Source organism: Alosa pseudoharengus, unplaced genomic scaffold (genome assembly GCF_046254945.1).
Source record: "Alosa pseudoharengus isolate Yale_2024_CS ecotype anadromous, Long Island Sound unplaced genomic scaffold, YU_APseudo_1.1 YU_APseudo_1.1_scf_10, whole genome shotgun sequence".
Lineage (NCBI taxonomy): Eukaryota > Metazoa > Chordata > Actinopteri > Clupeiformes > Clupeidae > Alosa > Alosa pseudoharengus.
Window position 1 is genome coordinate 32994097 of NW_027468565.1, and position 22034 is coordinate 33016130.

Here is a 22034-nt window from a genome sequence, read left to right on the forward strand (position 1 = left end):
TGCGAGTGGACACTACAGGTCGATCGGCCTTTCGCCATCGAGTTCAGGTGGGCACCGAGGCGTCATCTCACACCACACCACACGTCGCCACCACAGCCTAACCACTCAGTACTTGGGCACCTCTACCCCCTGAGTCCCGGTGCCCAAATATTTACTGACTGGCGTTATTGTGTCCATGGTCACAAAATCATAATTTGCATTTATAAGATGATTTGTAATGTCCCTAATTGTTTGGAAGTTGTCTGATGATGAACGAAGCCTTTTTTGAGGTTATACTGTACTGAGTGGTGTTATTGTTCAGTTGAGGACTATTATTAATTGGGTTTATTAAGTCTGCTACAGATATTGTATTAGCTCAGAAGAAGGCTGCTCACTGTCAAAGGGTCTGTTGTGATACTCCCTCTGTGGCTTGAAAGAGCACCCATAAAGAAAAACGATTTGCACCTGGTTAACCCACTTTGGGCAGCATCCATCAAAGCACATTAGTCTTAATTTTGGGTGACAAGTTCCATAGTTCCATCAAATTGGAGACACGGATCGATGATGTTCCAGGCCTCAGATAGAAATCCAAAGCAGAACTCCGGGTGAAGTCTCTGCCCAGTTCCAACAAAGGACTCCTTCCCAACCCATATTGCCAATTAAACTATTATGGAGAGGCTTTGTGTGTGTGTGTGTGTGTGTGTAATAACACTAGTTAAAGCATAATTGAACTAGTGGTTACTGTATAGATAATGTGCCTTGGGATAAATAGTTGCGTGATAATAATTATAGCAATTTCCCTATGAACATAAGGGTAATATCAAAACCACTGACAGGCCAAGCCAAATGCTATAGAAAGAAGATAGAAAATCTTCTTAGATCCACCCTCCTGCACTGCATAAAAGCTTCAGTGCCATCCAAGCAGGCTTTCATGTACATTACAATGGCATGGACTAACTATAACACAAAGTCATTAATTGCCCCATAAATTGTCTCATATTGCTTTTTTCGATATTTTACGGCAAGCACGCCATAAAGACCATAAATATAACAAGGGCCCTTTTTAGCTAAGGCCTCTTATTCACGGAGCTAATGGAAAGTTATGGGTTTTGGCATGCTCCTATGGGGACTAACTGGCATCAGATTTACACGTTTAAGACCTCTGGCTTGCATTTGTGAATGCTGTAATGCCTAACCGTACTCAATGTCTCATCTGAGCTGTACCCTCATAGACACACACACACACACACACACACACACACACACACACACACACACACACACACACTTTCTTTCAACATCACCCCCTAGGCCCTACCCCACCCTCCATCCCTGCACAATCTCAAAATACACACCCTCACGCTTACTCACTCAAATCAACTCACACCCACAAATAGCAACCCACAACCACTCCACTCCATCCAACCCACACAGCCCTATTACACCCAGCCAGGCTCTCCCAACCAAACCCACAGAGAGAGAGAGGGGAGTGGGGGGGGGGTGGGGGGGGGGTAGGGGTGGGCGGCAGAGATTAATGACAAGATGATTGGCTTATCCCGTTTTAAGTTAGGCTTTAGGTACCACCCACATACAGTCACAGTACACCGAACGAAGCACCTGAACACACACCCTATACCCTACACGCCCAAACCCAGTTCACGCGAGTGGAACCAATCCAAAAGCAAACCCACCCTCTCCTCATATAGCTTCAAAGACTCCATGCACTCTTCCAACTATAGAACGGTCCATCCACAGCTGCATGCTCTTTCCCACAAGGGAATGCACTACAGTATATCAACAGGCAGGCGTCTGACGTCTATCCTTTACATTTGATACAGTATAACTTTTTAAGTGTTCACCTCAGCTGCTGCCAGGAATGTGACATCCAGAGCTAAAATCACTGGAACCTTCTCTACCACCTCCACGTTATTATGAGCTTTATGTGTTACTCACTGCCTCGGCTTCCCTCTCTTACCTTCAAGTGCAGTGTCACCTCCACCTCCACACCTCAGGAATGACCTTCATTAGTTCTACTGTTAGACCATAAACATAGCTGTAGCCTACATACACTCTGGCCTCAAAAATAACTCAACAACATGTCAGTGTATGTCTGAATTCATGTCCAAATCTCTCAATACATTCTCCCATACATCAATGTGTGAACATCATGATGTATTTAGTCCACACCCGGTTGAGTTGAGATGGCCATTGACGCGATATGGTTCTGTGACATCAGGGTTGAAGCAGTTCAGGTTGATTTAGTGGGTTGTTAATGCGTCCCGACACTGCAACTGACGTTAAATGAAGTATTATTTTCTTTTGTCCATGAGGAGGATTGAATTATGTTGTTCTCAAACATATGGAAGTCATGAAAGTTTAGACAACCTTAGCCAGACAAAAATTTTATGAACACATAACGTCTGTTTAATTGCCATAATTTGCAGTGCTGATAATGACTTAAGAAAATGCAAAGCTCATGTTATTTGGTTTGGCATTTATGAAATAAGTATGACGGTTAACCCATAGACTATAATACACAGATTTCACTTCTATTTATTTCAGCCCCCCCCCCCCCCCAAGTTTATTATAATTTAAACAGTTGCCTCAAGCTGCTTGGGCCCTAAGAAGGTAATTAGAGGATTACAGGATTGTTCAATGAGTGTGTGTGTGTGATGTACGTCGTCATGTATGTCGGCATCTGCTTACAATTCGCCAACACATCTTCCCCTCCAGCAATCACTCCTCTTTAAAATGAACAGCTTAGACTGGTATACAGCCAGTGGTCGTCACTGACAGTTATGTCACACCTAAAATTGTTCATCAGAGCTTGTGGGAAACTGCACCATTAGGTGCCATTCCATAATGAATTCCCGCTTTGGAATTTCTTTGTTATCCCCCCTGCTGCCGCTGGATGTGGGCTCGTGATCTCAGATGCCAAACGTGCATAAATGAGGCGGAGGTCCAGGAACAGGGATGCTCCGCATGCTGAGAAGCAGAGTGGCGTGAGGAAGACTGACTCCATAATATAGGAGTTATTTATAACAGCGCAGGTGAAATGGGGGATGATTATCATTCATGAAACATTCACCACTGGGTTCCCAAGATGGAGGTAATGAAAGGAACAATTCACACCCACTTTTAGCTCGCTGATTGATGGAGAGAGTGAGAGTATCCCCGTCACTGTCATTAGCCCGCTTGCTAGCTCCGATGGAGGTTCTGTTCGCGCCAGTCTGTGCCATGGAAGAGGAAGACAAATGACTTGGCAGCGAGCGGGCCAATAACCTCAATAACCTCTTCCTCTTTTCCTTTCTCCCTGCCCTCTCTTCATCCCCCTCTTCTCTACTTTTCTTTTCCCCAATGGACCAGTAGCGCCAAAAAACAACCTGTCCTGACTCGCGATGCCAACTGAGAAATCCGAGATGTGTTTATAGAGTGAGATTGCTGGGAAATGGAAGTAGTCTGCCATGAGTGTGATGTGGTGTGGCCTGTGTAAGTGTTTGCCGTGGCGGCTCGTTTAAAGTTGATGAACTAAAGATGGTGAGGAAGTGTACAAGGCTGAGTAGATGAAGCCATGATGAATGACTGGAAGTCAATTGCCTAGTTAGTTACGTAACTGGGGTCAAATGGAATCTATCATCTAAATTCATTGCTTTCCCTACCATTCCTTTTTCCCTCTCTCCTTCTCTATCTCTGTCTTTAATTCTCTCACTCTTTGTGGATGATAGGTTCATGATGCTCAGTCTGGAGTTTGACCACAGCTGTCGCTATGACTACGTGGAGGTGCGAGACGGGGACAGCATTAACTCTCGCGTGATTGGTCGGTACTGTGGGAACGACAGGCCTCCTCCAATTCTAAGCTCAGGCAACACCCTGCACATCCTGTTTGTCTCCGACGGTTACAAAAACTTTGACGGCTTCTTCGCTACTTTCCAGGAGAGCTCAGGTATACAGGGCTACATATTTTTTTTTTGCTTTTTTTAAGTATATTTTTTGGGCTTTTTATGCCTTTAATTAGATAGGATAGTGGATATTAAAGGTAAGTGAGTGGGAGAGAGAGACGGGGTGGATTCTGGAAAGGACCACGGGGCGGGAATCGAACCCGGGCCACCGGCGCACAGTGCAGGTGCCCCAGCCAGCCGCGCCACGGCTGGGGCCTACAGGTCTACATATTTAACAATATACAGTAGTACAGTATACAATGCAATTTATAAAATAGATACATTCACAGTATGGCACCATATGTAAATGTACTATGTTTACATTAAATATGTATTCCTTGCATTTGTGTAACCTAAGACACATAAGAAGAGGCTTCTTTAAGCATTTATTGTATGTATTGTGTGCCATTCTCAAAGAAGTGTGTGTGTGTGTGTGTGTGTGAGAGTGCAAAGATGTAATGGCTTGGCTTCATCGGTATGTTTGTGTGTGTTCCACTAAATCCTCCAGCCTGCAGTTCCTCACCATGTCTCCATGACGGCACCTGTGTTCTGGACTCCTCCCTCTCCTACCACTGCGCCTGTTTGGCCGGTTACACTGGCAAGAGGTGTGAGCATGGTGAGTACCCAAGCCATACCATCTCATCCACACACACACACACACATGTGCGTGCGCGCACACACACACACACACACACACACACACATACACACATACCACACACACACACACACACTCACACACTCACACTAGCACACACACACACACTACACACGCACACTCACATACACACACACACTAGTACACACACACACACTACACACGCACACACACACACACACACACACACACACACACACACACACACACACACTTTTTCATACACACATACGCACACACACTCATACACGCACACACGCACAGCAACCAATAACAACCTGACCAACAACCATGAGGTGGGCAGGCGTCTGAGCAGCCTTTCCCAGAGGGCTTATGGGAGTCCGGGGCTGCGGTGTAGAGGGTGAGATCAGTGGTTGTGTGTTCTTGCTGCCACTGATCGTGCTGCTGCTTCTGCTGGTGAGTTATTTGTGCCCAGGGACCGAGGGGGGAGAGAGGAGTCCGATGCCAGTGGAAAAGCAGCAGTGGACTGATGAGAGTGTGTGTGTGTGTGTGTGTGTGTGCTTTGTACTTGGCACACAGTCTGGAAGTGGTTACCTGCCACAGACATACAGATGAAGCCAAGCCATTACATCTTTGCACTCACTCACACACACACACACACACACACACACACACACACACCACACACACACACACACACACACACACACACACACCACACACACACACACACACACACACACACACACCACACACACACACACACACACATACACACACACATACACAACCTGGATGGCTTTGAGCTATTACCTTTTTAGCTGGCATGTCTGTACAGTACTACTTTTTCTGGGTCTGGACAGAGTTGTGTATTTCCGTACCTAGCCTCTCCTCACAGCACCCTCACAGGAAAACAGACAAGCCAAAATTCTCTCTCTCTACCTCATTCTCTCTCTCCCTCCATATCTCCTCACTCTCTGCCTCTCCTTCTCTCTGTTTCTCTCAGTGTTTTCTTTTCCTTTATCTGGTGGTCTCATTTCCATTGCTGAATAGGAGTTTATGAATGTGGTGAAACGACCCCCTTCTGTCACACACACACACACACACACACACACATATACACACACACACGCAGAGAGAGAGACAGAGAGAGAGAACTTTTCCATTGTGCCGGAGCCCATAAAGTGGGCTTGGGGAGCAGTGGAATTCCATACTGCTCTCGGTGTGCACACTCACAGGATCCCTGGAGGCAGGCCAGGCTGGGCTTTAAACATCTCCACTGATGCTGGAAAACATGTGGTCATTACAGCCTTCAGAAGATGTGCTGTAGACAGTAGCGGGGTGTGTTTGTATGTGTATACGCATGTGTGCATATGTGTGTGTGTGTGTGTGTGTGTGTGTGTGAGAGAGAGAGAGCGAGAGAGAGAAAGAGAGATAGTGTGTGCAATACACATATGTTTGTGTGTGTGTTTATGTATGTGTGATGGGGGTGTGTGTGTGCGTGCTGGAGGTGATAACCAAACGCACATTTTGCCGTAAAATAGCAAACACACTCCATTAAACTCTCAGCCTACAACAAGCAAATGCAAGGAAATTAACCCTGCTTTTATCCTAGTCTTACGTCTCACTCTGTAAAGCCAGTCTCATTCTGAACATGATTAGGCAACTGGAGATGAGAAGATGGAGTCTTAATCTCAGGCACCCTTCAGGAGACCATGTTTAAACACTTAAACACCTTTTCCAAGTTATCCATAAAAACAAATGGAGAGCTAATGGACATTGCTTAAACAGTAGTTGGTTTTGGAATTCACCTAACCTAGACCTGAGCCAAAGTCAGCCTCAGGTTGAAATTCCTTCTTCAGGAAGCACTTAAAGTGCATCAGCAAGGAGCCGGGCTGCAGCTGAAGAGCCAATCAGAGAGCAGAGGAGCATGGAAGAGAGCAGAGGTGAAATACCTCCCTTTAGCACCTCCGGCAGGAGGACTTTTTCCACATTACGCTCAAACGTCCAATGACACACTAGCCGGGAAAGTGAAAAGTATAAGGGGAATACAGGAGTGGAGAGAGAGGAGAGGATGGGCCATGGCACAGGTAGTGGGGATACATACAGTACACTGACTGGTCACTTTATTAAGTAAACCTAGTACTGGGTTGGACCAGGGTCAGAACTCCCTTAATTCGGTAACACTTTACTTGACAGTATCGACATAAGAGTGACATGACACTGTCGTGAACACATGACACTGTTATGACACATGAAACCTGACCCTAACACTAACTCTAACCCTAACCCTTGTTATGACAAAAACTGAATGTCACTTAATAACAGAAGTGTTATGTCATAAACGTTTATGACTTGTTTATGACACGTTCACGTCCTATTATGTAGAGTTGGGCACCGAAACACGGTTCTAATATGGCACCGGTGCCGACGCAAACGGTAGTAACTGCATCGAATAACAATGTGGATTTCGGTGCCTCATTTCGGTGCTTAAATAGCGTTTTTTTAATTCCTTTTTTTTATACGAGGCATCACTGCATGTCATGCGCGATCTCTTACGTCTTGCTCTGATAGCAACACATCCAGATACAGTTAGCTAACATGATAAACACTAGATGTATAAATCAGAGGGGTGCACCACATAGGCGAGTGGACAGTGTTTGACATCTTGCGTGAGCCCCAGTAGCTTACTTTAAAGCGATATCGCAAGCTCCTGTCAAAAACAGTAGGCTAGCCTATACGTTACACAATATCCTTGTTAATGCGCTAACTGACATTTATTTGAAATGTTATCAGCAAAGTTGTAAGGTGAAAACTTTATTTCACGGTGTGTTAAACAACATAATGCCATGATATTAATCTTTCATGGGCATGAGGCCCATATAGCATCACAATGAATATGAAGATCATGTTAAAAGTTAACTGGCAAAAACATAAATATGTAGGTTACATACCCAGATGTCACTGAGCTGTCAAAGAAGCTATGAAACCATCTCCGTACGTTATCGCTAATTAAACTCAGCTGACTGGTGTTAGCGCATAGCCATAGTTGCTGTTAAAATGCCTACTAGGCTAGCGCTGGGAATCTAAACACTTTAACACCAACATGTAGCCTAACATGTTCAAAACTGCGTGTTATGGGTTAAGACATGACATTTCTTGAAGCATTTGGGAACACACTGAATTAACTGGAAAGTAGAGTCCCTGTTAGATTAGCTTGCTTGCAAATGCCGTTGTCCATGACCTGGCAGTTTTATGGCAAGCGGTTTTAACATATCTTAAGGCAAACGCCTACACTGGGTAAACTTGAAAGCAGAGCTTACCATTGTGTGTGCATGCATGGCAAGGTGTTTTAACATTTAAATGTATTATTCGTAGGAGCAATGAGATATTGATAGTAAATTGAATATAACAGTTCAATTTCATGTTCAAATTTGTCTTATCAATAAAAAAAAGCAATTCATGCTTTAGACCATTTTAATTTAAAACATTTTAAAAACAAAGTACCGGTTAAGGCACCGTTTCGGCACTGGCACTGTTTTAAAAGTATCGATTTAGCACCGGTATCGGATAAAACCCAAACGATACCCAACCCTATTCTTATGTCAACACTGTCAAGTAAAGTGTAACCCTTAATTCTTCATAGCATAGATTCAACAATGTGCTGGCAATATTCCTCTGAGATGTTGGTCCATATTGACATGATTGTATCATGCTTTGTTGCTGGATTGGACTCTGGTGCTGGATTGGACTCGGCTCTGGTCTCTGTGGAGGTCATTTCAGTACAGTGAACTCATTGTCATGTTCAAGAAACCAGTTTGAGATGTGTTACTACTGGCTCCAATAGTAACAAAAGAGCAGGAGAGAGGGTGACAAACAAATGTCCAAGGGGTTTATGGTATAACGCAAAGGTAACTTAAAGAAACAAATCGAACACAAAGCAAGCCACTCTCTCCCGTGCGCCGCGCCGTAACCAGGCCCTCTTTATGCGTCATGCAGGACGTAACAGATGACCCAAGCTTTCTGACATAGATAGATAGATAGATAGATAGATAGATACTTTATTGATCCCCAGGGGAAATTCAAGGTCTCAGTAGCATACAGACAACACACATACATTCACTAACAGCAGAAAAAGTAATTAAAAGTATATAATATAAAAACACAACTAAGCAATAAGGACAGTAGAAGATAAAGAATATACTAAATATACTAAAATACAAATTATACTAACACTTAATCTAAATAAATTCTAAAAACAGTATCCACATAGTGGTGATTAATCAATCAAGAGGCGCTTGCAATGACTGAGGCAGGGACTGAGCCTGTGATTCTCTGTGCATAGTAAGGTAAGGTACTCTGTGTGAGTGAGTGTCACGGTGATGGTGATAGTGGTCATGGTTATAGTGCAAATGAATACTGTAAGTCCAACAGTGCAACAGTGCAAGAATAAGTCTATATATCTATATAACTATTTTAAGAAAAGGTATAAGTGTGGCCACAGTTCGGCTGTGGCATGGAGGGAGGGGTTATGCATATGTGCTAATGTGCTAATATAGCATGCAAACAGTGAGGCAGAAAGACGGTGGTAAAAAGTGGCTAGTGGACAGACACAGGGGTGCAACTACCCATTTTTGAGGGGTATGCAACAACAATATTAGCGCTCCCCCCACAAAAGACCAATAATTTACACTATTACTGTGTATTAGTGTCTATTGAATATGTTTTTAAAGAAATGCTGCCAATTTGATGTTTAACTTGATGTTATTGATAAGTATTGATAAATGGTGCATTGCCACTTTAAGAGAGTCTAAACGGTTCTCATAACGTCCTTTTGCCAGCTAATGCTCACAATGGATATAAGGCTGATAGGCACTCTAGCCTTGTTTGTTTGCACCACATTGACAACACAATATTAAGTTATTACAAGGAGCCTTCATTGTTAGGATATGGAAAAATGTAATGAGTTACTGCTAGCATGACATTTCTGTTTGCAGTTGGCCATTAAAAGTGCAGTATGAGCATGGTAGCCACCTAGCTATCTGAATGGAATAGGCTATGTTTCAATCGGCATTATGCTTAACAAACGCTAGTTAGTCTGTTAACATTCATATTTGCAAGCCTCCAAGTACAGACGTCATCACTTTAAATCCTACCTGTTGCCTTTCACCGTCCACTTATTTAACTGCTGTTGCATCCCTTGACATGCCATCTCCTTTTCCCTCTTTCTTTTTCTATTTTTAGTCGTCAACAGCTTTTTTTTGCTGTATCCATCTTTTTCGGCAACTCACTACTCATAGCCCTTTCACAAGCGCTGCTCGCCCAGCGCTCACGGCGCCCCCACTCCCTCTTCTATGTCAAAATTCTATAATGGAATCTTATGAGATAGGGCACCTACTCTAGCCTGTTAGTCCTCTAAAATGTTATAGAACATTGAGAAAAAGTTGAAATGATTTAGAAACGGACAGCAGTAGCTACATATAGAAAATACCAAATATATATATATATTTTACCATCGCTTTGGCGCCCCCATGGAGCTGCGCCCCTATGCGCCGCATATAGTGCATACCCACTTTTTGCGCCACTGGACAGACAGTATCCAAACATGGAGGGGGTGAAGAGGCAGACAGACTATGCAGAGAAGTCTATCTCTCCTCTTCCCTTAAGTGAAGCATTGAACAGTTCAATGGCCCTGGGGACAAATTACTTTCTCAGTCTGTCAGTTGTGCAAGGCAGTGAGCGAAGTCTCCAGCTGATCAGGCTCTTCTGCTTAACAATAGTGCTGTGGAGTGGGTGACACTCATTGTCCAAGAGCACAGTTCCCTGTGGCGCTCCGGTGCTGCTGATCACAGTGTCAGAGAGACAGTTATTCAGTCTGATGAACTGTGGTCGCTCGGTCAGGTAATCTGTAATCCAGGTTACCTTGTGAGCGTCCACACCCATCTGCAAGAGCTTGTCTCCCAGTCTGAGGGGTTGGATGGTGTTAAAAGCACTTGAGAAATCAAAGAACATGATTCTCACAGCACTTTTCCCCTTGTCTAGGTGAGAATGTGTCCTGTGTAGAAGATAAGTGATGGCATCGTCCACGCCCACTTTCTTCTGGTATGCAAACTGTAACGGGTCTAGTGCATGGCGTACCGGGGGTCTGAGCATACCTAAGACCAGTCGCTTCATTGTTTTCATCACATGTGATGTAAGAGCGACAGGTCTGTAGTCATTAAGCTCACTAGGGTGTGGCTTCTTAGGGACAGGGGTGAGACATGATGTCTTCCACAGTGTTGTAACTTGTCCAAGGCGTAGGCTCAAATTGAAGATGTGCTTCAGTGGCTCCCCCAGTTGGATGACCACCTCCTTGATGTCCTGTGACATGTCCTGTGACATGTCCTGTTATCCTACTGGAAGTAGCCATCAGAAGATGGTTACACTTTGGTCTTAAAGGGATGGATATGTTATAACAATACTCAGTACTCAAACTCGTAGACAGCGCATTTAAAGGAGCATTTTTAAAAACATGCCCCAGAGTGTAGCAAAGCAGCCCCGCTGCTCTGGCTGCAGAAACTCGAAGTAGGTAGCACCATTTTTTTTTCCTTCTTTTTTTTCCGTACCAAACTCGGTGACCTTGAGAAACAGAGATCTAATGTGAAAAATCGTAGTTTTCCTTTAGGATGATGCTGAGTTGGTACTAAGTGGGGTGCAAAGTGTAGAAAGAAAATATCGGCCACACCATTACACCACCACAAGGCAATACTTGGCAAGCCATGATTCATGCTGTTTACACCAAATCCTGGCCCTACCATCCGAATGTTGTAGCAGAAATCAATATTTATCAGACCAAGCAACATGTTTCCAATCTTCTGTTCTGTTGAGTCTGGCCATTCACCTTTGACTTCTGCCATGATCAAGGCGTTTTTCGCCTAGAGAACTGCTACTCACTGGATATTTTCTCTTTTTCAGACCATTCTCTGTAAACCAGATGTTTGCGTGTGAAACTCCTCTAGATCAGCAGTTTCCGACAATACTCACCAATAACAATGCCACACTCAAAGTCACTTAAATCACCTCTCTTCCCCATTCTGATGTTCGTTTGCTCCTCAGCAGATTCTCTTGACCAAGTCTACATGCCTAAATGGACTGAGTTTCTGCCATGCGATTGGCTGCTACATGCCTAAATGGACTGAGTTTCTGCCATGTGATTGGCTGCTACATGCCTAAATGGACCGAGTTTCTGCCATGTGATTGGCTGCTACATGCCTAAATGGACTGTTTCTGCCATGTGATTGGCTGCGTAGATATCTGTGGTCATGAGCAGTTGAACATCAGTGTGCAAAATGAAATGGGACTACATACAGTGTACACATACAGTATATGTAGATGAGTACAGCAGTTTTAAAGGAAATTGATTCTGCAAGCATATGCCAGCTGCAGTGGACTGCTTATCATCCTGGTCTCGTCTGGCTCATAAAGGAAGATGCGGCTGGCCCCTGCGACTGGAAAACATTAGTCTGTGGACAGAGACCAGGAGTGATGACCCCAGGCTCCCAGACAGGGAGGTTTCCACTCAGGCATACGTGAGGGGGAAAACATGGCCTTTGTTCTTAATATCACACACTGTCAAACATACTTTAACACGCACGCATACACACACACACACACACACACACACACACACACACACACACACACACACACACCTAAACGCATATGCAATCTCTCTCTTTCTCCTTCTCTTTCTCTATCTCTTTCACACACAAAAACACACACGTACACACAAATGCACACAAATTCTCAACCCCACTCAAACATGAATACATACATTCTGACTCACACACACACAAATGCACGCACACACACACACACACACACAGAGTGAGAGAGAGAGAGAGAGCGAGAGAGAGAGAGAGAGAGCGAGAGAGAGAAAAGCATATGTTATTCCATTCAGTGGTATGGGTTGGGGGTTCTGGTGCCAGCCCTGCTATAAAAAGCCCAGCTCTTTATTTTTTTGGATGGAAAATGGCCGAGCCTCTTTACCCTGAACTTTTCTAGTTTGTTCTTGGCCACGGACACGTGTTTATGTGGCCGAGCACACTGGAGCAATTTTTTCCACTGAGGGTGAAATTGTTTCCTAATGAGCCAGGTATATGAGAGGAGATGTGATACAGTTGTTAATACAGAATGCAGTAGGTGTGTGTGTGTGTGTGTGTGAGAGAGAGAGAAAGCTCAGTTATTTGAGTGGAGGTGCTTTTGCAAGCTGTGAACTCATCTCCATCGACTGCCAGGAATGGGCACTCATCCAGAGGAGCGTGGGTATCTAAGAGGGATGCCTGTGAAAGAATGGAAGAATGTCTCTCTCTCTCCCTCTCTCTCTTTGTGTGTGTGTGTGTATGTTCATCTATAACGCAGGTGAAGTTTGTGCGTGTATGTGTGTAAGTGTGAGAAAGAGAGAGAGGTAGTATACAACGTGTGTGTGTGTGTGTGTGTTTCGTACTGATAGTTCGGCTCATGGAACTCTGAGATTTACAACCTGAAGACATGCATTAGAGGATTTCACATTAGTAGGTTTGACTGAGCTTGATGAGACAGCTGATTATAGTGAAATTGTAGTTCGCGGCGTGGTCTGCTATGGTAGAAAGGTAATGATTCTCAAGTAATGAAGTTGGTAGTGTGTTTTTAGCAGCTAAATGACTATACGGGATGCCAATGCATTTCTGAGCACAGTTAAAGTGTAGATGAGGTGTAGTATTGTACCACAGTACACTGAAGCAGCATGTGAGCTCTGTGGCAAGGAGAGCACAGGAATACAGTTACCTCACTAGTTTAATATTTTTATATACATGTGCATGGGTGTGTAGGCTGTGTGTGTGTGTGTGTGTGTGTGTACATGTATGTGTGTGTCACTTTTTACTATGCACAAGAGTGAGATTAATGTAGCCTGTGGATTGTGTGTAATCTCCCCCATGGCTGTGTATACATGTATGTATGCATGCATGCAAGTATGGAGGTATGCATGTGGGTGAGCTATGGAGATTTGCCAGGTCTGTGTTACATTAAAACCCTTCCAGTAAGGAAACCAACCATCTAACTGTGCTCTCCTGTGGCGTTGGTGTGTGTGTGTGTATGTGTGTGTGTGTGTGCGTGCGTGCGTGCGTGGGTGTGCGTGCGTGCGTGTGTGTGCGTGCGTTTGTGTGTGTGTGTGTGTGTGTGTGTGTGTGTGTGTGTGTGTGTGTGTGTGTGTGTGTGTGTGTGTGTGCGTTTGTGTGTGTGTGTGCGTGTGTGTGTGTGTGCGTGCATGTGCGCGTGTGTGTGTGTGTGTGCTTGCGCATGAATGTGTGTTGCAGTGTTGATGTGTGGGCGGCCCATGATGCCCCTCTATGGCGATGCTGTGAGCCTCGATGTGAGCGTCGGCGGGCACGTCATCTACCGATGCCAGCCGGGGTACCAGCTGCACGGCTACCGCATCGCCACCTGTATGCTGGAGGGCACCTGGAGCGCCCCCCCTCCACAGTGTGGTGAGATACTAGGCCTCGGCACGACTCTAGTACATGTTTTAGTACAACCTGTTGTTTGGTTAATGGTATGATCGGCCGATTGGTTGGTTTTTTTTAGCCTGTTCACAGCTGTTTAACACACTTCTAGGTCATCATTTATTTCTAGAATTCAATTTAGAGTTTTAATTAAATTTAAATGAATGTAAATACACATTTTGTTACACATTACTGATACAAATACGGCAACAAAGCGTAGACTTTTACATCTGATGGCAATGGTAGAGGCCAAAATGGCAAATATGGCAAAAGTTGTAATGACGGCCAACATGGATGGATATGGATACGTAATTAAAGTATTCATTTATATTTCAAATAATTGACCTGTGTGTGTGTGTGTGTGTGTGTGTGTGTGTGTGTGTACGCCTTGGTGATCCAGTGCCTGTGCAGGTGAGGACCTGTCCACTCCCACCCAAGCCCACCTATGGGGACCACTTCCTGGTGTATGGCCCAGGAGACGTGCTCATTGCCCTGCAGTACCTCTGCTATAAGCCCTACAAGCTGAGCGGGATGCAGCAGAGGACATGCCTGGCCAATGGCACCTGGAGCGGGACAGCGCCCTCCTGTGTTAAAGGTTGGTACTGACAGAGACTGATGGAAATCTATAGCCAAAGCTCTGGGTCGGTGGTCACTTGGGACAAAGTTTAAATCAGATATGTAACATGTGGAAGGAAGTGAGCAGGAAATAAAATTACTTTATTGTCATCATGTTACTTTATTATTTCTGCGCAGTGATTTAGATATCTTAGAGCAGAAGTTGTTTTTATGGCTGCTATTTACAACAGAGGTGCTGACAGTTTTTGTTCTCTGGATTTAACAGTACTGAGTCCTGTGCCCCCGCCAGATAAGGAAAAAGAAAAAGAGCCGAAAGAGAAAGAGACGGGCCAAGGCAAACATCCCTTCGGAAAAGACACCAAAGATACTGATGACTCCACAAATATGGTCAAAGAAAAGGGTCCCGAAAAAGAAGAAAAAGGACTGGACATAGATCAAGACATCCAGATAGTCATTTTCAAGGAACCTGGTCAAGATGAAGACAAAAATGTGAGTGTGGACGCAGGCAAAGACCCCCGCAAGGACGTGGACAAAGACCCGGACAAAGATGTGGACAAAGACCCAAATGTGGACACAGTAGGACCAAAGGTTCCGACCATAAGTGTCCCTAAAAACACTAGCAAAGAAAGCACAGACGATATCAACACGGTCCAGGAGAAAGACCCTGAGCTCAAGAAAGATTTAGACAAAGGTCTGGATAAGGATGTGCATACACATGTGTATGTGGATAAAGGATCGGAGAATGTTCTTATCATAAAAGATCTCCGTCCTAAAAACACAAGTAAAGTCAAGGAAGACAATGTCAATACAGTGGAGGAGAAGACGTCTGAAGGAGACAAAGACCTAGGAAGGGGTCTAGATAAGGACTTGCATCCAGACAAAGGAGTTTTGGGCGCCCCTAAAGACCCAGTTGATGACCTGGGCAGAGACATTGAAATAGTGTTGCTGTCCGAAAAGGGGAAAACCAGCGTGTCCAAAGATGTTCTGATACACACAGAGTACAACCTTGAGAAAGACGTGAACATGCAGCAGCGCCCGGTCGCCGTAACGACAACACCACCCGAGACAGCAGCCCCACCACCTCCCAAGACAAGTGACAACGACCTGGATGCCGAACCGAGCAGTAACGCTACGGATGTGATCAGCTCCAATGACATCGAGAACATCGGCAAATCAGCTCCTCCTGAACTAGACAGAAAACAATACCCAGTCGGAGGTAATATTACAGAGATATCCTCTCCGGGCACGACAGAGCAGGGTGGGACAGGCTCCCACACCAAGGGAAGTGAGGACGCGGAGATGGGGCCAGATGCGGACTCAGACGCAGACTCAGAGGAGCACCCTGGAACAAAGCCAAGCGCTAACCCTACACGACTTCCCACAGTGACAGACGGGTTGGAGACGGAGAAAGACATCAAAGGAGATTGGAAGAGCGGGCCCGACAACAAGAGCGTCACTGGTAAAATAACAGGAAATCTCCATTCCTTGGCCGGGGTCACCATGTACTGATGAACCTCAGCAACTCCCTTTAAAAGCACAGACTTATCCACTCATCCCAGCCATCATTTAACTCACTCCACACTCATTTCACTTCTCACTCTAGCAAAACATGTAATATACAGTATGTGCAAATTATCATAATATGCAGTACATAACAATTAATATTAATATACTGCTTGCTACCCTATTTCACCATTTTATCATAATGAGCCCATCGAACATCAATAGCAACAAATAACCTTATCATTAGTAGTATGTATGTTTACTATAATTAAATGTTATATTTAAGTACGGTAAATGTTATATATAAATGTTAATATTATATTTATATATTATTGTTATATTATTAACTATACATTTTAACTGTGAAGGTCTTGTGTTTATGTCCCTGCTTCTCCCCTGACAGATAGGAAGAAGTGTCCTCCTCCCCCTCGTCTCTATCATGGCTACTGGGAGCTGGTCCCGGGTCTGTCTCCAGAGACGGTGGAGTTCTTCTGCAACCACTCCTACGCCCTGAGTGGCACTGCCCGCCGTTCGTGCCAACCAGATGGCTCCTGGAATGGTACCCAGCCCATCTGCATTAGAGGTACGGCAGCTGTCGGTCAGACACTGACACGCACACACGTCTCTCTGATGTTGGTCTTGATGGTAATTTTGATACCATAGATTTAATAGAGACCCAGTCAGACCAATAGTATGAAAAATCAGGAACAGAGTTTATTTACAATGATGCGCATCAAGGGAGAGACAGCATGACTTCACCTAAAGATCCATCAGCTGCTCTAACTAGACAAGGAAATAGTTAGAGTTTAAGTATCCTTCCAGGCTGACAGGAGATGGCGTTGGTCATCCCATCTCACGTGGACTACACTGAATCAGACCCTGATTAGTGGCAGCCTGGCAATCCGGAGCAGATAGCTACTGACGCAGCCATGCAGAACAGTGAAACACTGCAAAGTCATAATATTCCTGCTTATCTCTAAACACAGTCACACACAGATATACACAGGGACAGTACAGATATCATACAGTCATTACATAGAATCATACTTTTAGTATCAAAGTGACCTACTAATGAGAAATGCAGAACATTAAATCATATATTGGAATATTGGACATAATGTTCTATTCCACTTTCTCTCAGTCTCATTCGTGTGTGTGTGTGTGTGTGTGTGTATGTGTGTGTCTGTATGTGTGTGTGTGTGTGTGTGTGTGTGTGTGTGTGTGTGTGTGTGCGCTCATGCCTTCATGTGTGTTTGTCTGTTTCTATAGCCTGTAGAGAGCCAAAGGTGTCTAATCTGGTGAGACAGACTGTCCTGCCTCCACAGGTCCTCTCCAGGTGTGCCTCCAAACCCAACACACACACACACACACACACACACACACACACACACACACACACATGCAAGCATACACACACACACACACACACACACACACACACACACACACACACACACACACACACATGCATGCATTGCTTTTATGCAAATTCTCCACTGACCTGACCTACTTAAGCATTACACAATGTCCTCTAATTTAGCTCAGCTCTGACATGCTCTCCCGAGTTATAGGCTATTTATGTAGGCTTCATGTTTACGATGTTTCACCTTATTTATGTCCCACTCAGGAAAACCCCAGTGCACAAGCTGTACTCCTCAGCCAGTTTGGGCAAGCCTTTCGTCTCTGCTGCCCCCACCAGGAGCCCGCAGGTACTGCACCAGCTGCCCCCAGGCTTCCACCCCCTCTACACGCACATCCAGTACGAGTGCCTCTCGCCCTACTACCAGCACTCGGGCAGCTCCCGTCGCACCTGCCTGAAGACGGGCAAGTGGAGCGGGCGCCATGTCTCCTGCTCACCAGGTGAGGGGGGTAGAGGGCAACATGTTGTCTGATTGGAAGTAATGTTCCGTATTTTTTTTTAGGTTAGATTAGATTAGATTCAACTTTATTGCCATTGTGCAGAGTACAAGTACAAATACAACGAAATGCAGTTTGCGTCTAACCAGAAGTGCAAAAAAGCAGAAAAGTGCAATGTGATATACAAAGTATAAACAGGTGATGCATAGACAGGACAAGAAATATAGTGCAGTGTAGACAGTAGTATACAGATAGTTTACAGAAGGTGGTTTAGAGTAATATAAATAAAATATAAATATGTGCAGCTTATTAGCGGTAACCTTATAAGAGCAGACCATAAATATGGCTATGTAGTATGAACAATGTATGAACAACATGTACAGATATGTGCAGTGTAGTAGCAGTAACATTATAAGAGTAGTAAGAATAATGATGAGCTATGATACAAAAGGTGTTAGATTTCTAGAATCCCTATTCAAGGAATTATTGTCTGCACAATACTGTTGTCAAATTCATACTATTTAGAATGTCTTTGTATTTGTTATATGTTATTATGATGATATGTGAATGCCATTTGACTGTTTCACTGAATTACATTATATTATTTTCTATCTAAACTAATGCTAAAATTAAAGCTCAAGCAAAATCTGAGGACCAACAGAAATTGTGTCATTGTGTCACAATGAACATTAAGATGTACAGACAGCTAGTCGTTGAAGGTCTCACCCTCCCTTTCCTGCTTTCTCTCTCTGTCAGTGTGCGGAAAGATCTCGAACTTTAATCCCCAGTCGCCAAGGGAGATTCACTGGCCCTGGCTAGTGGCCATCTACCGACGCTCAGTTCCGGGCTCCGGTGCCAAGATGGGCGCGGTGGGCAAGGCTGGCAAAGGGCTGGCGGGGAGCGGCACAGAGGATGTGTCTGGGTCTGAGGGCTGGCAGCTGGTGTGCAGCGGGGCACTGGTCAACCAGCGCAGCGTGGTGGCGGCTGCCCACTGCGTCACGGAGCTGGGAAAGCTCTACCCGCTGGACGCTGCCAAAGTCAAGGTGGTGCTGGGGAAGAAGTTCCGCAGCGATCAGAGGCACACGAAAGGCCTGCAGCACCTCAGGGTAGGAGTGGCACACACACACACACACACACACACACACACACACACACACACACACACACACACACATGCATTCACACACACACACACACAGAAACACATACACACACACACACACACACTCAAACACATACAGTACACATACACACTCACACACGTATACATCAAGCATAATACAGTAATGAAGGCCGCAAAGGGAAAAACAGTCTCCACACACACTAACATTCTAACATCATGTGATCCAAAAAGCGAACAGTCATCGATTGGTTGCAGATCAGATAACAGAGACAGATAAGAAGTCACACCACTGGTTTTCAACTAGCGATCGATCTGACATTGCATGTTTCCCATTGTATGTGTAATTGAGTTGCTAGCACAGAGTGACTGTGCTGTTTTGTGCATAGTTCACCCCTTTGGACAGGACAACCAGGAAAGCAGGAAAAACACGCTCACACACACACACACACTCTGACATAACTGGGTTTCACAAATGACTTCCATTTATATTAAATTATTATTGTTCTCTTACAGTAAGTTATTATTATTTATTTTTTATAATATATTTTTTGGCCTTTTTATGCCTTTAATCAGACAGGACAGTGGAGAACGACAGGAAGTGAGTGGGAGAGAGAGTTGGAGAACGACAGGAAGTGAGTGGGAGAGAGAGTTGGAGAACGACAGGAAGTGAGTGGGAGAGAGAGTTGGAGAACGACAGGAAGTGAGTGGGAGAGAGAGTTGGGGGTGGGCTCCGGAAAAGGACCACGGGGCGGGAATCGAACCCGAGTCGCCGGCGCTCTTAAGTTATTTTTTTAGACAAATATGAATTAAGTAATGTATTTAAAACTGAATGTAAGACCATGATGACAGGAGCTGAGTGATGTGTAAATAAAGGGCTACATATGTGCGTGGATGATTACAGCAACACTGCAGGAAGTTCAGATATTTTTATTCTGCTAAACTTCACATCAGAGACGTTTTACCGGTCTCAGTTACATCACACTGCACACATTTTCCTTGGAGGAAACAAAAACAATAAACAGTTTCCTCATTCAAGTGAACTGTTCATTGTCTTCCGTCGTATCTCAGCATCTCCCTCGTGGACGGTGTCACTGTTATCTCTCTCGCTAAGCTCTAGGATACAGAGGTCAGAGGTCAGATGTTCGGAGCTCACACCTACTGCTGCTGTGTTTTTTTTTTTACCTGTTCTCAGGTGGCCTCCATTGCCGTCCACCCCAGTTATGACCCCCTGCTTCTGGACGCAGACGTGGCCGTGCTGAAGTTGCTGGACAAGGCTCGCGTCGGGGAGCACGTGCTGCCCATCTGTCTTCCTGAGGCCACGGGCCTTGCCATGGAGGAGGAGGAGGCGACGAGGGTGAAGCAGGCGGTGGTGACGGGCTGGTCTCTGCTGGCGGAGCCGTGGGGGGGCGAGGGGGCACAGGGCGGGGGGCAGGCGGGGGCAGCGATGGAGGCGGAAGAAGAGCGAGCAAGAGTGGGGCGCGTGCAGCTGGGGTCGGACGCGGTCCAGTGCGAGCGGCAGTACGCCCGCAACGGCATGCCCATCAGCATCACCGAGAACATGTTCTGCGGTCGCCAGCAGGCCGACGCCAGCCCCTCACGCATTTGCCCGGCCGACACCGGGGGCATCTTGCTCCTGCCCGCGCCCACCCCGGTACCCTCCCCTGGTGGGGGCGACTCGTCCATCCTTCTCCTGGAGGAGGAGGAGGAGCAGAACAGGAAGCTGCGCGTCTGGAGGCTCCTGGGACTGGTCAGCTTCGGCTACGACCATCCCGAGTGCAACCCGCAGCTCTACACCGTCTACACACGTGTGGCCAACTTCAGAGACTTTATTGAGAGCAACATGAAATAGATTGCCTTCTCTCCCTTTAGCCCCAAACCCATTCACTCAATCTCTAGCTCACATACACCTCACTTCATTAGATCGCTCAGGTGAGTTTTCTCCAGCGTACCTCTCCGTCATTCTCAGTTATATCCATTCGTACCGTAACATAATGTGTTTTCTGACAGAAAAAGATCAGATAACACTTGATTGTGCAATAGCCTGAGATCTCGGAGGGCGTCCATTGGACCTCAAACAACCAGTAGGTGGCATTCTCTGATTATTTTCAGCAGATGTTTGAGTTCATCCAGGATCATAGATTTTGCAATCCTCCAGGATGCCTGTTAACTTTGAAATGTACATATACTGTATTTTAATGTATTATTCCAAATTGTAAACATGAAAAAGGTGTAAATATTGTGTTAAATGACAGATAGGTCCTAATGATCTTTAAATAAAATTATGAGTGTATTAAATAGGAACAACAGCCTGGGACTAAATGCTCTTCTGCTCTTCCACACGGTTTATCCATGAGATGGTCTTGTTACCCCACTCTCAGTAGACTGCAGTATTAACAAAGCCCCACTAGATGGAAGCGCTGCTCCTCAAACAGCCCGAGCAAGGCCCTGCATCAAGAGAGAAGCAGCTGTACAATTGTGTTGTGTTTCCCCTTAAAGCAAAGACTTTTCATTTAAGTACATGATTTTAAAAAAATACTGTAAATAAGTGTATGGAAAAACCCTGTGACCTTGAAATGCTATATTGGGGACGGGGGGCAAATTGGCAGCATGAAAAACGTGTCAACACATAGTCAAGTCAAGTCAAGTCAAGTTTCTTCATTTAGCACATTTCATACACAGATTCATTCAACGTAATCTGACTCCGTCCGTCTACATACTTCCGCTAAATTTCATTTCGCTTCAGAAAAGAAGTGTAGTCTGGTTCACGAGACTACATTCAATGTGCTTTTACAGAAACAAAAGCAAACAGTAATAGCAAATGATAGCATAGAACGGCAATAGTCAAATAATAGTTTAAAAAAAGTATAAAAAAGAAAACATAAAACACACAAGGTAATAGTACATAAAATCATAAAAGG

The 22034-nt window shown here is 44.9% G+C and overlaps 1 protein-coding gene across 2 annotated transcripts in view; it reads left to right on the forward strand.

The window, feature by feature from the left end:
* The window catches only part of pamr1b (peptidase domain containing associated with muscle regeneration 1b), a 36426-nt gene extending 15006 nt beyond the window's left edge, over positions 1-21420 (forward strand). The window contains exons 4-14 of one of the 2 annotated variants that reach the window (XM_076270482.1): positions 1-47; positions 3705-3922; positions 4426-4533; positions 13872-14042; positions 14458-14652; positions 14899-16092; positions 16540-16719; positions 17406-17472; positions 17764-17996; positions 18750-19099; positions 20309-21420. The exon at positions 1-47 is cut by the window's left edge and continues 68 nt beyond it. In XM_076270482.1, coding sequence (XP_076126597.1) covers positions 1-47; positions 3705-3922; positions 4426-4533; positions 13872-14042; positions 14458-14652; positions 14899-16092; positions 16540-16719; positions 17406-17472; positions 17764-17996; positions 18750-19099; positions 20309-20965 — 3420 coding nt within the window. In that variant the 3' untranslated portion in view covers positions 20966-21420. The remainder of the gene's footprint in view (positions 48-3704; positions 3923-4425; positions 4534-13871; positions 14043-14457; positions 14653-14898; positions 16093-16539; positions 16720-17405; positions 17473-17763; positions 17997-18749; positions 19100-20308) is intronic. The other variant, XM_076270491.1, reaches the window with a different exon arrangement.
* Positions 21421-22034: the final 614 nt, after the last annotated feature.